Source organism: Carcharhinus amblyrhynchos, chromosome 7 (genome assembly GCF_965287045.1).
Source record: "Carcharhinus amblyrhynchos chromosome 7, sCarAmb.v2.hapA, whole genome shotgun sequence".
Lineage (NCBI taxonomy): Eukaryota > Metazoa > Chordata > Chondrichthyes > Carcharhiniformes > Carcharhinidae > Carcharhinus > Carcharhinus amblyrhynchos.
In genome coordinates, this window is record NC_137330.1 from 10,538,302 (window position 1) to 10,553,619 (window position 15,318).

Here is a 15,318-nt window from a genome sequence, read left to right on the forward strand (position 1 = left end):
CGCAGACACAAGGAGAATGTGCGGACTCCGTGCAGTCACCTGAGGCCGGAATCGAACCTGGGCTCCTGGCACTGAGAGGCAGCAGTGCTAGCCACTGTGCCTGCCACCATGCCATTCAGCCCCAGAGAGGGGAAAAAAGTTCCTGTATTTAAATAACGCCTTTCACCACAACGGACATCCCAAAGTACTTCACAGCCAATGGAAGTCATGATGTGTGGTCACGTAGGCAGCATGGCAGCCAATTTATGGAAAGCAAGCTCCTACTCCACTGCTCCATTTAGAAAATAAATTGGTTTGCAAACAATAATGTTTGCCCAACTTAAAGGAATAAAATAAATCCTTGATGGCAGACAAAAAATACAGCAGGTTTTTCCCAATTCACTCATGGGACATGGGCATCACTGGCTGGCCAGCATTTCTTGCTCATCCCTCGTTGCCCGAGGGTAGTTCACTCAACCACATTGCTGTGATGTGGAGCCCACATGTAGGCCAGGCCAGACCAGGGAAGGACGGCAGATTTCCTTCCCTAAAGGACATTAGCAAACCAGTTGGGTTTTTCCAACAATGTTCATCAATAGGCTCTTAATTCCAGGTATTTTTAATTGAATTCAAAATCCACTATCTGCTGTGGTGGGATTCGAACCTGGATCCCCAGAATATTAGCTGAGTTTCTGGATTAATAGTCTAGTGATAACACTAGGCCATCACTTCCCCTGTCCAATCCAGCATTCAGTTAAGGGCCAGGAGATGAATGCTGCACTAGAGCATGTTGGAGCTATCAAACATCTCCTTCAACTACAAAACGTACAAAGAACTAATGCTGCTCAATTTCTTGACTGTAGCACAGCAGAATAGTAAGTGAATCATTTTGAGACTTTCCTATAATATTACCTACTTGTATGAGTGAGGGCGCTAATATAATGTGGAAAGCATTCTGATTCAACTAATTTATGGTTTCCTAATTGAATTGAAATAAGGGATACATCAAGGATTACTAACCTGTCTGTCTCCTTCAACAGTCTCATGGTCCTCACTTTGCTCAGTTTTAATGGTGGCTTTGTCCCCAGTGCCTTCCAATTTGGTCATTTCATCAGATACATCATGAGGCTGCATCAATATGTCATCAGCTTTGTCTTCATTTAGACCTTGTCCACTTGGTACAATTTCAATTACGTCCTCCATCTCATCTTTATTATCATCAATCCGCACACTGTTTGGTGCGTCTTCAAAAACGACTTGCTGCTGAATGTCATCCCCTGGTGGCTCCATCTCCTCAGACATTGCAAATGAATCTTCAATCGTTTCCTCATTTATGCATGGTCCGTTTGTTTGTATTTCTCTTTCATCCGCCACATCTGCATTCCCCCCATTATTTGGTACATTCCCCCTGAGAAATTCCTCATTGTCGCTGGAAGGAGGAGACTGATTTTCACCCTCAGTTATATTTTGGCCGTTTAGCCTCTCTGCCTTTCCCTTCTCGTTGCCACCTTCACCGTCCTGAGCCTGCAAATCATTCAATGCAAGTTCGGAAATGTTCTCCTGACTATTGCTGGGAAGTTTGATCTGTTCAAGGGAATCAGGTTGCACTCTCTCATTTTCATTCTCACTTACACATTGTTCACCTTGCCTGATGTGTACCGTTTCCCTCAATTCACCCACACTCTTATTGTTGCTGATCCAGATGTTGTCTGGTGCATCCTGTAAGGTGCCTTGGCGCTGGGTATCCTCCAGCAACTCCGCGTCATTGAAAACATCAACGGATTGCACAACTGAATCTGGTCTATCTTGCTTTATTTCTCTCATTCCATTCATGGCATCACCATTTTCATTAACATTAAACAAGTCACCCTTTGACGGACAGTCACAAATAGCTACCTTCTCAGCGCCTTTGTGCAACTCCAACCCTTCAGCAGTGGAACCACAATGATTCACTGCATTCCCATTCTCAGATCCTGCTACACTTTCTCCATCTGCTTTCATCTGGATTATTTCAGACATGTTGTCCTTCTCCATTGTTTGCCGTGGTACATCGCGGGGAGTTAAGGCAGTGCTGAGCAGCACTGAGATTCTTTCACAAAGCCTTTCTTTCGCCTGCCTGTTTAGGGACTCGTTCTCCATCGAACCTGGCACTTTGTCTCTTATGTAACAGAAAAGCTCATCGGTCAGACCGCTGATCAGTTCCTGGCTTTCTAAACCGCTGGGATCTCGCTCCTCAGATAAAGTGCAAAGCTTCTCCTGTGCCCGCGCGCTAACCATTTCTGGCTTCAAAGCAGCGAGCAAGGCTGCCGTCTTCAGGGACTTATCACCCTTCAAACCAAATAACTCACTCAACTCTTCATTAAGAAATTCTTGTTTCAGGCAATCAAGGATGAGTTTTGACTTTTTAGCAGCATGACCACATGTCACCACATCCTGAGCAGCAGCACCACCTCTCGTCTCTGTACTGCTCTCCGTCACACTGGAGAGACTCGCTTCCTGACGGTCACCAGTTTCAACATTTGCTCCAACTACCCTTTGAACGTTTGCATCTTTCGAAGACTCGTCTTCACCAATTGCGAAATCAGGCACATGCTCCGAACGGACAGGATATTCCTCTTCTGAAACCAAGTTGGTTGTGTCCTCAACTTCAGGTGAATCCCATTTTTTTCCCAACGGCTTCTGAAACCTCTGACCACCTTCAACATCCCGGTTTTCTTCGTCGATCCTTTCTTGACGCAAGAGATTCTCAGATTCTGCAGATGAATTTTGAGTGCCATAGTCATTGATTCTTTCTTGATAAGACAGATTTCCAGATTCTATTTGCTTTTCTTTATCAATTCTTTCTTGACGTAACAGATTTCCAGGTTCTACAGATGAATTTTGGCTGCCATAGTCTGACATCTCTCCTTCATTTCCTCTTGTTCCGGAAACGTTGGACATTCCTTTCACCCCATGTGCAAGTTCTGCCTTCCCTCCCAAATTTGCAGGGTCACTGAAGGTCTTGGCAGCCTTTTCTTCCTGTCTGCTTCCATTCATCACTGTACCCTCATTTGCATTTTCCTTATCTTCATTTGGTCTGATCTTGAAAGCATCGCTGATTTTCATGCACACAGCTTTCAGCACATTCCCCACAGCCACAGCCACATTTACATTTTGTTCCAATTCTTCGCCACGCCCAGAACCTTCTGTCCCTTGATTACTTTCGTTGAAAATTCCATCTAATTGTGCTTCATTGCGTAAGCTGAGCTCTGTATTAGGATCTCCTCCCTCAACATCCCCTTCTAAGTTACATTTTCCTTTGGTACCCGTGACAACTTGGACATTGCTGCTGCTTGGAGGATTGTCTGACTCCAACTCTTCCATACTCGCTCCTTCTATACATTTTTCCACATTCAGTTTTCCAACTTCATTTAGATCCCTGTCTTCACTTGATGAAATAGTTCCTTCTTCAGCCAATTCTTCAAACTCCTGCTCAATATCTGATGTGCATTCTCGAATGTACGAGAAAAAGTCACCTTGCGGTGGTGAATCTTCAACATGGGATGATTCCAATGAAAGGTTGGCCACTTTGCCAGGAAAATTTTCCTCCAGTGTTTGAGTTGCAGAAGCAGGCTGGGCAAAGTCAAGGGAGCCATTCTGGTCATTTCCTAGAACTGAGGAACTGGAAGATGAAGACTTTATCTGATGATCATGATCATTCCTTGTTGTGCAATCCTGAACAGCACTTCCATCGCCTTCAGCACATGTCATGGTTTGATTATTTAACTTCTCTCTGTGGGCGTTATAAGCCAGATCAACATCAGCCACGTTCCAGTTGGAGATTGATTCAACACTTTGGACATTCAAAAATTCTTCATGAGGTTGAACAGCCATATATCTTTGTCCAGTGTCTATATCTATTTTACTCATCCTCACTAAATCTGAGTAAGGAGGAATGTTCAACTGACCCTCATCGACATTGTCCTGGATTTCATAAAAGTTCATTTCTTTTTTCAAACCGTCGTCAAATAATTTCCCATCCAAGGATTCCACTTGCATTGTTGATTTTCCATTTTCAAATTCAGTGACAACTTCATTCGGTATCCGGTGCCTTTCCATTTCCACTGGGAAATCTAAACTCTGTGCAATTTCCTGAGAACACAAGTTCTTCCTGGCATGAATATTTTGGCACGATGCTTCCAATTCAAACAAGTCATTGGCTAGGTCTTCATTAATTAAACCGTGCCTCAAAGCACTCGTTACGGAGAGGCGAAGCCCAGATTTATGCTGGATGATACCACCATCTTCAACCTGCCTACGAAGGATTCTTAGCATGGCATCTCTTTCCACAAGGCCTCTGCTGATTGCTTCTATCGCTGACAGAGGTTGTTTCGTCTGCGGATCTAAGATGCCGTGCATTTCAAACTGGTAGTTTAGAGCCCTCAGTCTGGTCGCCTCATCGACCTGCCCTCCGTTTCGTGCCTTTTCCATTTGGATCAACTGTTCAGCAGCCTTTTCATCAACCAGGCAAAGCTTCGAGGTTTCTGCCACTGATAACCGGCGTTCCTGCTCGAGATCCACAATCCCACCGGAAACTACCTGGCCTTCCAGTAAACACAGAGCTGTCCGAGGGTTCAGAATACCAAGTCTCTGCGCGTCGTGAACACTGCGAAGCTTGTTGGTCTCTGGGTCAATCACACCACAGACAATTTTTTCCGGAAGCAATACCTTTGCCAGGAGGTCATCATTCATCGACTCTTCTGCAACATCAGCCAATTCCATCGTTTCTCCCGTACTAGGGTTATAGAATCCTCCGATCAGCCCAAGCTTATCTAACACTTTGATAGCGAGATGGTTTGGTACAAGTCCCTTCACCACTGCTTCACTAAGAGTCAAATATTCACCACTCTCTTCCAAACAGATTCCTCCCTCTTGGAACTGTGCAGCTAAAATATCCACGACGGTCATCTCCTCATCCAAAAGCCCACGTGCCAAGGCAGCTTCAAGTGTGTCCCTTTCACCAGTAACAGGGTCGAATATTCCACCTGCTTCAACCTTTGATTTGTTCTGCTTTATCGGAGCTGATCCATCCCATTTCCCACCTCCAACAGCCTCAACACAAGTAATTTGCCCATCGTTGTCTTCCTCCTCCTCTTCCAAGACATACAAATTTCTCCCATTAATTCCCTGAGTGTCTTCGGCATTCTTCAATGCCACTGCATGCTCGCTTGGCTCCTCTTGTGATGGGTATCTGACATCGAGTACGGAGTCTTGTATCATCGTCTCTGGCATTGTTAAATGACCTCCTGATGTGTCCTCTTCAAATGCTCCTTGGCTCTGCATGGCTTCGTGCGGAGGCTCAATATTGACTTGCTTTTGCTTTTCCTCCTGACCTTTCACTATTTCAAAGTCTTGGTGATCTGCTTCATTGCTATCTGACTGAAATTCTTCATCATTTAAGAAAATCACTTCACCGCTTGCTATTTGTACAGAAGGTTCAAACACCCTCGTAACGTCTTCAATTCCAGAAGGACTGAGCATTGGAGTTTCTTTTCCCTCTGCAATGACTCCAACAGGCCATGGTACCTCCTGGGCCTCTGCGATATCCTCCAATCCTTCCACATTCCTAATTACTTTGTCCTTCCCACGTTCAAAGCTGTCAACCGTTGCTGAGGCAGTATCTGTATACTGATGAACGCTACCCCCTTCCACTGCATTAGTGGGTCCACTGAAACCAGTTCCAAATATACCTTCATGGTAAGCATCATTGGAATATGGCTCCTCATTCTTTGATGAACAACTTCGAATAACAGGTTCTTCAGAAATCTCCAGTCTATCTTCTAAGTCTGCTATGTCATCCAGTGTTTCAATGACTCTTATTACTTTATGCTTTCCAGTTTCTGTGGAATGCGAATGTTGGCTTCCAGTTTCTGTCGGGCCCAAGGTTTCATTGGCTCCTGTGAGATGTTCTTCCACCGATGGACCAATTACATCCCACATTTCCTCCATGCTGCCGTGTTCCGTTGGGGAATCTGTGCTTGTTTCCGTGAACTTGCCCTGGTTTTCAAGACTGACATCTTCCAACGTACCTTCGTCAGCTGCAAGTGTATGCTTGAAAGATTGTCCATCGCCCTGCACCTCCATTGCTTCATCCACCTCACCACCTTCACTTAATCTCTCTGTATTCGGTACGCCAGTGAAATATACCGGTTCACCCGCGACTGCAATGTCTTCTAGGTTTTCAATGGCCCTTATGTTATTTTTTCCACATGCCAGGTCTTCCCTTGTTCCTGCAACAGTACCCGATGGATGTGAAACAAGTTCATCTTCCCCAGCTGTAAGCTGCGGTTCCAAAGATTGCCCAGTGTTACTCCGATTGCCTACTGATGGCTCTGCGATACTTTGCCTGTTGCTGACATCATTAAATTCCTCCGTCTGTGACGTTTCCGTGGACAGCTGAGTGCTCCCGCTATTTGCGGTTTCGTTAGCGTGCTCTGTGCGGATTGCGAATGGGACGCGAGTATCGTGAGTGCCGCTGCCAATACGCTCACCGGCTTGGATACTCGGAGATCTGTCAAAACCCAGCATTCTGTTCAGCTCTTCTCCAAACTCTCTCTGCAGGTCCACCTCCAGTGGAAACGGACTGAGCTTCGTACTCTCACGCGCTGGAAACGGTTGCCCCGTTGAAAACCCAGGCATGGTTTCAGCTGGTGGTTGCTCTGCTGAAGACACGGGGACAGCCACTTTGTCCCCGGGGTATGAATCTGCAGCTTGCAAGGCTGCAGTTACCACTGGCGCGTCACCTTGCGGAATCGCCGTACTTTTTCTCAATTGGTTTCCCGGATCATTTGCGACAGAACTAACGTTGTCGGTTTGTCTGGTCCATTCAACTCTTTCATCAAGGTCTGGGTGTCCACTCAGATTTCCATCGGAAGACGGTCCTTCAAGACTATCTGCCAAGTTATCCAAAGTTTCAATTGTCTGTATTGCTTTGTCCCCATCCAGTTCTTTGATCTCAGTTACATGCCTGCCTGGACTATCCATTATTTGAGAAGAAGCAGCTTCACTTCCAGGCATCCAATATAATGCCTCGCTATTAATACTCCCGCAACGTTCACCCGGTAAATCAACTGTCTGTTTTTCTCCCACATCCCCTGGCTCCCACGTTTCAGAATTCATGTAGTTTTTAAGGTTGCCGACATCTTTTGAAAGCTCTTTGATCTCCAGTGGGTTTCCGAGTCCACTGTCATCTTGAATATGAAGGTACTCTTGCCAATTTTCCAGCGGGGCATCTGCACCACCCACCTCCGTCACCGTTTTAATCCTTTCGTCCAAGTCACTGTTGACCAACAGTAGCCTCCTTCCCGAGCCTGCGTCCATGTAGCTGTTCATCATTAAATAGGAGATGAATTTCTGTTGAGCTTCCATCTGTCGCAGAGTTGAGTTCTCACTGCTGCCGCTCTCTTCATCATCAGTGGTGCCGCTCGGGGCGCAAGCTTGGGCTTCAGAGTTTGATCCCCAGCTCGGGACGTCGGCAGGTGGGGACTGCAGGTGTTTGGCAGTGGGCATTAAGTCAGGTATTGTTGCCGTGCTCAGAATGTGCGCTGCCCTCTGGTCTATTATACCGAGTCTGTTCGCCTCCTCGGGCGTGAGCACTGAGGAGCTTTCGGGGATGTACAGAGCTGCTATTTTTTGCCTGTTGCTGAGGATTTTGTGGGCCAGCTCATTCGTTATCACTCCCTGTTGCAAGGAGGTGTCAATGGAAAATATTTCTCCGGAGTCGGGCCAGATGAGACCCATGAACACCCTCTGTGATTCCATGACCAGTAGGGCGCTGCTGGATGTCATTAGGTTGCACTGCACGGCTTCGTCCATGGTTAACCTGCTGCCGGTGGCCGGGTTGATTATCCCTCCCGTTTGAACCTGGTGAGCGAGGAGCCCACAGGCTGTATCGTGATCGACGAGGCCACTTTCCAGAGCTTCGTCGACTGTAAGCCGAGCTCCGGTTTGGGGGTCAATAAGGCCACCTGCAAAGAGTTGAGCTCCGAGGAGCCTGACCATCACCTCACGGTCTATGAGGCCTTGGTGGACGGCCCGGAAGATGCTGACCTGCCTGCCGGCTTTCAAGGTGATGGTGCCCCCGTCTTGATGCCTCACGTGGAGCAGCCTCAGGCCAGTCCCTTTATCCACGGCGACCCTTTGCATCAACTCCGTCAACGAGACTTTCTCGGCCGTGTTCGGGTCAATCAGTTCCTTGCACATCTTCTGTCTCTCCAGCAGCTTGAAGTACAGCTGAGCAGTGATGAATTCTCTCTGAAAAGCTTCCTCCAGGCTGAGCTTCTCACCCGTGGATGGTATCCTCAAACCGCCGGTGGCGAACTGAGCCTCTAGGACTTTGATGACCGAAACCTCAGAGATCGAGTTGTGATCTTCAACACCAGCAGCGGAATGGTCGTCGCTGGGTCCGCACAAGGTGCTTAAAATAAGCTTGGCAGAATGACTCAGCTCCTCCAGTCGACTGAAGATCTTTCCATCGATCAACTGGTACGTCAAAGCCTCTTCCACGCTCAGGCACTGTCTTGTCTCTGGAAGGATAAGGCCCGACACAATGACCTGCGCTTCCAGCAAGGCCATCCCTGTGTCGTAATCAATCAGACCGTTGCGTATTGCGTGGAAGATTGGATACACTGTCCCAGTGGCCAGGTCAATAACCCCTGCGATGGTCTCATAGTCCTGAAAACCAAAAGCGGGCGGGGGGGGGGGGGGGGGAGAAAAATAATTACAGAAGGCAATAGAGCAGCACCAAAATAATAAAACACCAACGCCAAATAACCAGTACCTCCAAGCTGTCCGGTTCATGCAAAATATACTCCGACTGTGCCCACCTGAGACAAGATTGGGTACTTACCAGGGAGGTGAATGTTAGCGATGCAACAGCAAAAGTGAAGGCCGGTGTCAGCGGAAGTAATGATTTGTTTTTATATATGTCCTGCATGCACATCCTTTATTGCAAAAGTGTCATCCATGTGATTAAAAGGGTTAGTCACAAGAGGAAGCAAAAGAGGGTTATTCTTAGTCTTCGACATCACTCAACGTGTACTGATAGCACTTAAGCACCATGCTTCTGCTTACAGAGAAAGGAAAGAATTATGTATTCAACATTATGATGACCATGCTATGCATGTTTACAGCATACAGCAGCTTCAGCAATTCTTACAGCTCTGACAAAGCTCTCCCTTTCTCACTCAAATGCTCCATCTTTCAGAAAATACCGCCATTTCCAAAAAACGAAACACGCCCTTTGGTTGAAAGTCTGACTGCATTAATTTCTTTTGATTGCGGTTATCTTTGTGAACAATCCTACTGAACAAACTTCACGATTTTTGGATGGTTGATGACAAGGTACCCCTGCAGTCTGCTGCCCAAATCCAGCGTAAAAGGTCTCCTGAACCCGGACTCGGTTATTACCTTCACCACTGCCTCTTCCGCTAGCGTGCTCTCTGCTTGCTGGAGGTCGTCAGAACTCTCCTCACACAACTTGTCGTAAGCTTCCTGTAGTGACTCCAGCTGTTTCTCCGTCTGCTGTTTATCTTCTTCTGATATTCTATGTTTTAAAAAAAAGCAGAGAAATAGAATAAAGTTTTTTTTTTAAATCCGTATTCCCAAATCCAGTTTTTAAAAAAAATGCTCAGTTATAAAGGGTCTGGAGGACATTCACAAGAATGATCCCAGGCATGAAAAGCTTGACGTTTAAGGAATGTTTGAGGACTTTGGGTCTGTATTTAATGGCGTTTAGAAGGATGCAGGGGATCTCATTGAAACTTACAGAATACTGAAAGGCCTGGATAGAGTGGATGTGGGGAAGATGTTTCCATTAGTCGGAGAGACTGGGATCCAAGGGCACAGCCTCAGAGTTAAGGGACAACCCTTTAGAACCGAGATGAGGAGGAATTTCTTCAGCCAGAGGGTGGCGAATCTGTGGAATTCATTGCCACAGAAGGCTGTGGAGGGCAGGTCATTGAGTGTATTTAAGACAGAGATAGATAGGTTCTTGATTGGTAAAGGGATCAAAAGTTATGGAGAAAAGGGAGGAGAATGGGGTTGAGCGATGTATTAGCCATGATTGAATAGCGGAGCGGAGCTGACGGGCTGAATGGCCTAATTATACTCCTATATCTCATGATCTCGTGGTCTAAATAATGACAAACTTGACATTTGGAGCATTTGGATCAAAAAGTGATCCTTTCAATCCAAACTCCTTGGCTCTTGAGCTTGGAAGTGGGTGATAGTTAATGGGGAAAGTGTTGTTCGCCAGATTGAAAGGAAATGATTCCTTATACAAGGAATGAGCTTCATAGATTTGGTTTGAAGTGAGGAACCAAATCGCTGTGTCCCCCTGATCATTAGTTACCGAGATCATTAACTTTAGACATGAAGCTTCAGCGATAATGTGTCTCAGACAATCTGATTCAGCACGAACCATATAGTCCCTTACTACCAGACAGGAACCCCAAGCTGGAGGGATTGCACGGCATGAGTATGGAATGATCACATTTTTAGGGGTTTTTAAAAAAGGGCAGCATGGACAATTTGGGCCAAAGGGCCTGTTTCCATGCTGTGAACCTGTATGATTCTATGACCCTGTTAATAAGGAGACTATGCCCAAATGGGTGGGGAATAAAATCCCACAAAAAGGAAAAAGAAGCTGAACCTTCTCTTGTTGGCATCTAGATAAAGCATTCTTTCTGGTTGTATCACAGCTTGGTACGACTCCTGCTCTGCCCAAGACCACAAGAAACTACAAAGGGTCATGAAGGAAGCCCAGTTCATCACTCAAACCAACCTCCCATCCATTGACTCCGTCGGCACTTCCCGCTGCCTCAGAAAAGCAGCCAGCACAATCAATGACCCCATGCACCCCGGACATTCTCTCTTCCACTTCTTCCATGGGAAAAGAGGTACAAAATTCTTAGGTCACGTACCAACCAACTCAAGTACAGCTTCTTCCTCACTGCCAGACTTTTGAATGGACCTATCCTATATTAAGTTGATCTTTTGCTACACCTAGCTATGACGGTAACACTACATTCCGCACCCTCTTTAATTGTCCATGTCCTCTCTATCTGGGCCTCTCACTATTCTGAAAGTTTCAATTAGATCCCTCTCGTCCTTCTAAACTGCACTGAGTGTAGACCCAGACTCCTCAACCACTCCTCATGTGACAAACCCTTCATTCCTGGGATAATTCTTAGGGACTTCCTCGGGACCCCGTCCAAGGGTCAGCACATTCTTTCTTAGGTATGTGGCCCAAAACTGCACACAACATTCCAATATTCCAGATCCTATTACAATATCAGCAATACATCCCTGCTCTTGCACTCTAGGTCTCTAGAAATGAATGCTGACATTGAATTTGCCTTCCTAACTGCTGACTGAACCTGCATGTTAATGTTAAGATATGAAGGACACATGATTTAAACCCAAGCATATCTGGCTGACAAGTTTATTCTTGTATATAACTAGGAGGAAGGAGGAAACTAACTTGTCACTGTGTTTAGCCAAGAACATCTGTGTCATGTGGACAGCATCAGCAATCTGGTCCTTCTTGCTTGATAGTTCCTCACGGAGTGCCTGGAACAAGTAAAATATAATGCAAGGACAATTAAATCATTCGAAGTTTCAGTTTTTACTCTTGGATTTTCTAATATTCACACATTTTCCTCAAAGACATTAATCAAATGTACACAGACCATTCAAGGATGATGTTAGGAAGCACTTCTTCACACAAGGGGCAGTGGAAATCTGGAACTCTTTTGCTCCCAAGGATCTGTTGAACCTTAGGGTCAATTCAGCATTTCAAAACTGAGATTAATTAAGTTAAATTTATTTATTAGTGTCACAAGTCGGCTTACATTAACAATGCAATGAAGTTACTGTGAAAATCCCCTACACGCCAGGGCCTGTTCAGGTACACTAAACGGCAATTTAGCATATTAATGCACCTAATCAGCACAGCTTTGGAATGTGGAAGGAAACCCACGCAGTGACGGGGAGAATGTGCAAACTCCACACAGACAGTGACCCAAGCCAGGAATTGAACCTGAATCCCTGGCACTGTGAGGCAGCAGTGCTAACCACTGTGCCACCATGCTGTCCACAACAATATATTTCCAAGTCAGGCTGGTGGGTGACTTGGAGGGGAACTTGCAGGTGATGGGGTTCCCATGTGCCTGCTGCCCTTGTCACCCCAGGTAATAGGGGTTGTGGATTTGGAAAGTGCTGCTGAAGGAAGCTCAGTGATTTGCTGCAGTGTATCTTTGCAGATAGTACACACTGCTGTGTGTGCAGTCCAGGAAGTGGATGTTCGAAGTGCTGGATGTGGTTTGACTCGCCAACTTTAAAGGGCGTTCAAATGGTCAGTGGATAGGCATACGGATAACATTGGAATAGTTTAGGTTAGAGGGTCATTAGATTCATTCCACTGGTCGGTGCAACATCGAGGGCTGAAGGGCCTGTACTGCGCTGTAATAGAACATAGAACATAGAACACTACAGCACAAACAGGCCCTTCAGCCCACGAGTTGCGCCGATCACATCAACACCTATCTATAACCCCCAATCCCATAAAACCCCATATACTCATCCAGAAGTCTTTTAAAAGACCCCAGCGAGTTCGCCTCCACCACCACTGACGGCAGCCGATTCCATTCACTCACCACCCTCCGAGTGAAAAACTTACCCCTAACATCACTTCTGTACTTTCCTCCCCGCACCTTAAACCTGTGTCCTCTCGTAGCGACCATTTCAACCCGGGGAAATAGCCTCTGAGAATCCACCCTATCTATTCCTCTCAACATTTTATAAACCTCTATCAGGTCGCCTCTCAACCTACGTCTCTCCAGGGAAAAGAGACCCAGTTCCTTCAACCTAACTTCATAAGGCATGCCTCCCAGTCCAGGCAACATCCTTGTAAATCTCCTCTGTACCCTTTCAATAGCTTCTACGTCTTTCCTATAGTGAGGCGACCAGAACTGCGCACAGTACTCCAAATGAGGCCTGACAAGGGTCTTATAAAGTTGCAGCATTACCTCCCGACTCCTAAACTCAATCCCTCGATTTATGAAGGCCAGTACACCATACGCCTTCTTGACCACCTCTTCCACCTGCGAGGCCGATTTAAGAGTCCTGTGGACAATGTTCTATGGTGCCAACCAACCGGGCTGTTTTGTACTGGATAGTGTCAGACTTCTTGAGTGTTACTGGAGCTGCACCCATCCAGGCAAATGGGGAATGTTCCATCACATTCCTGACTTGTGCCTTGTAGTTGGTGGACAGGCTTTGGGGAGTCAGGAGGTGAGTTATTCTCCATAGAATTCCAAGCCTCTGATCTGCTCTTGTAGCCACTGGGTTTATATATGGATAGGGGTCAATTTGTTAGCGACATCGAGCGACGCCAACAGCATGGGTTCAACTCCTGTACCGGCTGGGATTGTTCACGCCTTCTCAACCTTTCTCCCTCACCTGGTGTGGTGATCCTTAGGTTAAATTACCACCAGCCAGCTCTCCCCCTCAAAAGGGGAGAGCAGCCTATGGTCTTCTGGGATTATGGCGACTTCACCGCACCTTCAAGTTATATGGTCAGTCTAGTTCAGTTTCTGGTCAATGGTAACTCCCAGGATGTTGATAATGGGGGCTCCGGCAATGATCATGCTAATGAATGTCAAAGGGAGATGCTGAGATTCTCTCTTGTTCATAATTACACGGCATTTGTGTGGTGCTGATGTTACTTGCCACTTGTCCACCCAAGACCAGATAATGTCCAGGTCCTGTTACATACGGACAAGGACTGCTTGTGAATGGTGCTGAACATTGTGTAATCATCGACTAACATCCTTACTTCTGATGGAAGAAAGGTCTTCAATGAAGGAGCTGAAGATGGCTGGGCCTCAGACACTACTCTGAGGAACTCCTGCAGTAATGAGACTGAGATGATGACCGACAACAACCATAGCCATCTTCCTCTGTGCTAGCTGGGTCTGACTCCAACCAGTGGAGAGCTTTGTCTGATTCCCACCCACTCCAAATTTGCTAGGGCATTTAGATGCCTCACTTAGGCAAATGGTATCCTGATGTCAAAGAAGTCACCTCACCACCTCAGTTCAGCTTATTTGCATTTTAAGGCTATAATGAGATCAGGAACAAAGTGACTCTGGCAGAATCTAAACTGAGCGTCAGTGAGCAGGTTATTGCTGAGTAAGTACTGCTTAATAGCACAGGGGATAACCCGTTTCATTACTGTGCTGACGATCAGTAGGCTGGTGGATCAGTAATTGGCCAGGTTAGAATTTTCCTGCCCTTCGTGGACATACCCAAGCAATTATCCATATTACTGGGTAAATGCCAGTGTTGTATCTGCACTAGAATAGCTTAGCTAAGGGCCTACTCTTGCTCCCATTTCCTATATGACTACGAATGAGTACCTGATTAATGCAGTAAGAGGTTTGCTGATACCTAGGTATCCTCAAAGCAAACTACTGAACTTGACATAAATTGAGCTTGTTCATCAACTTGATAGAGGCTTCACGCACTAATCACCCACAGGAGACACTGCATTTCACCAAGCTCAAAAATATTCTGGTTTAGAAACGGAGAAACAAGGAGGAATAGGCCATTTGGGCCTTTGAGCCTGCTCCGCTATTCATTTTGATCATCGAATTCAATATCCTGATCTTCCCCTCTTCTCCCCATATCCCTCGATCCCTTTAGCCCCAAGAGCTACATCCAATTTGTTCTTGAAATCACGCCATGTTTTGGCCTCAACTACTTTCTGTGGTAGTGAATTCCACACATTCACCGCCCTCCAAGTGAAGAAATCTCTCCTCACCTCAGTTCCAAAAGATTTACCCCTTATCCTCAAACTATGACCCCCTAGTTCTGGACTCCCCCACCATTGGGAACATTCTTCCTGAATCTACCCTGTCTAACCCTGTTAGAATTTTTTATAAGTTTCTATGAGATCCCCTCTCACTCTTCTAAACTCCAGCGAATATAATCCTAATTGACTTAGTCTCTCCTCATATGACAGACCTGCCATCCCAGGAATCAGCCTGGTAAACCTTTACTGTGCTCTCTCTACAGCAAGGACATCCTATCTCAGATAAGGACACCAAAACTGCACACAATACTCCAGGTGTGGCCTCACCAAGAAAGCCTCATGTGTACACTGAGGTGCTGCTTGAAATAAAGTTCATCCAGATGGACATTGATCTTCTGGCTGGGATTGACTTTGTCTGCTATCAGCAGAGACGTTTAATACGATTTAATAAAAACCCTACAGTGAAGGAGGCGGCCATTTGGCCC

General features: G+C 46.1%; 1 protein-coding gene across 4 annotated transcripts in view; it reads right to left on the reverse strand.

Annotated features, from left to right (window-relative positions):
* The window catches only part of dst (dystonin), a 614,201-nt gene that overhangs the window by 252,553 nt on the left and 346,330 nt on the right, over positions 1 to 15,318 (reverse strand). For all 4 annotated transcript variants that reach the window (XM_080191940.1, XM_080191941.1, XM_080191942.1 and 1 more), the window contains 3 exons: positions 11,501 to 11,589; positions 9,427 to 9,562; positions 1,000 to 8,691 (listed from right to left, as the gene is read on the reverse strand). In XM_080191940.1, coding sequence (XP_080048066.1) covers positions 1,000 to 8,691; positions 9,427 to 9,562; positions 11,501 to 11,589 — 7,917 coding nt within the window. The remainder of the gene's footprint in view (positions 1 to 999; positions 8,692 to 9,426; positions 9,563 to 11,500; positions 11,590 to 15,318) is intronic.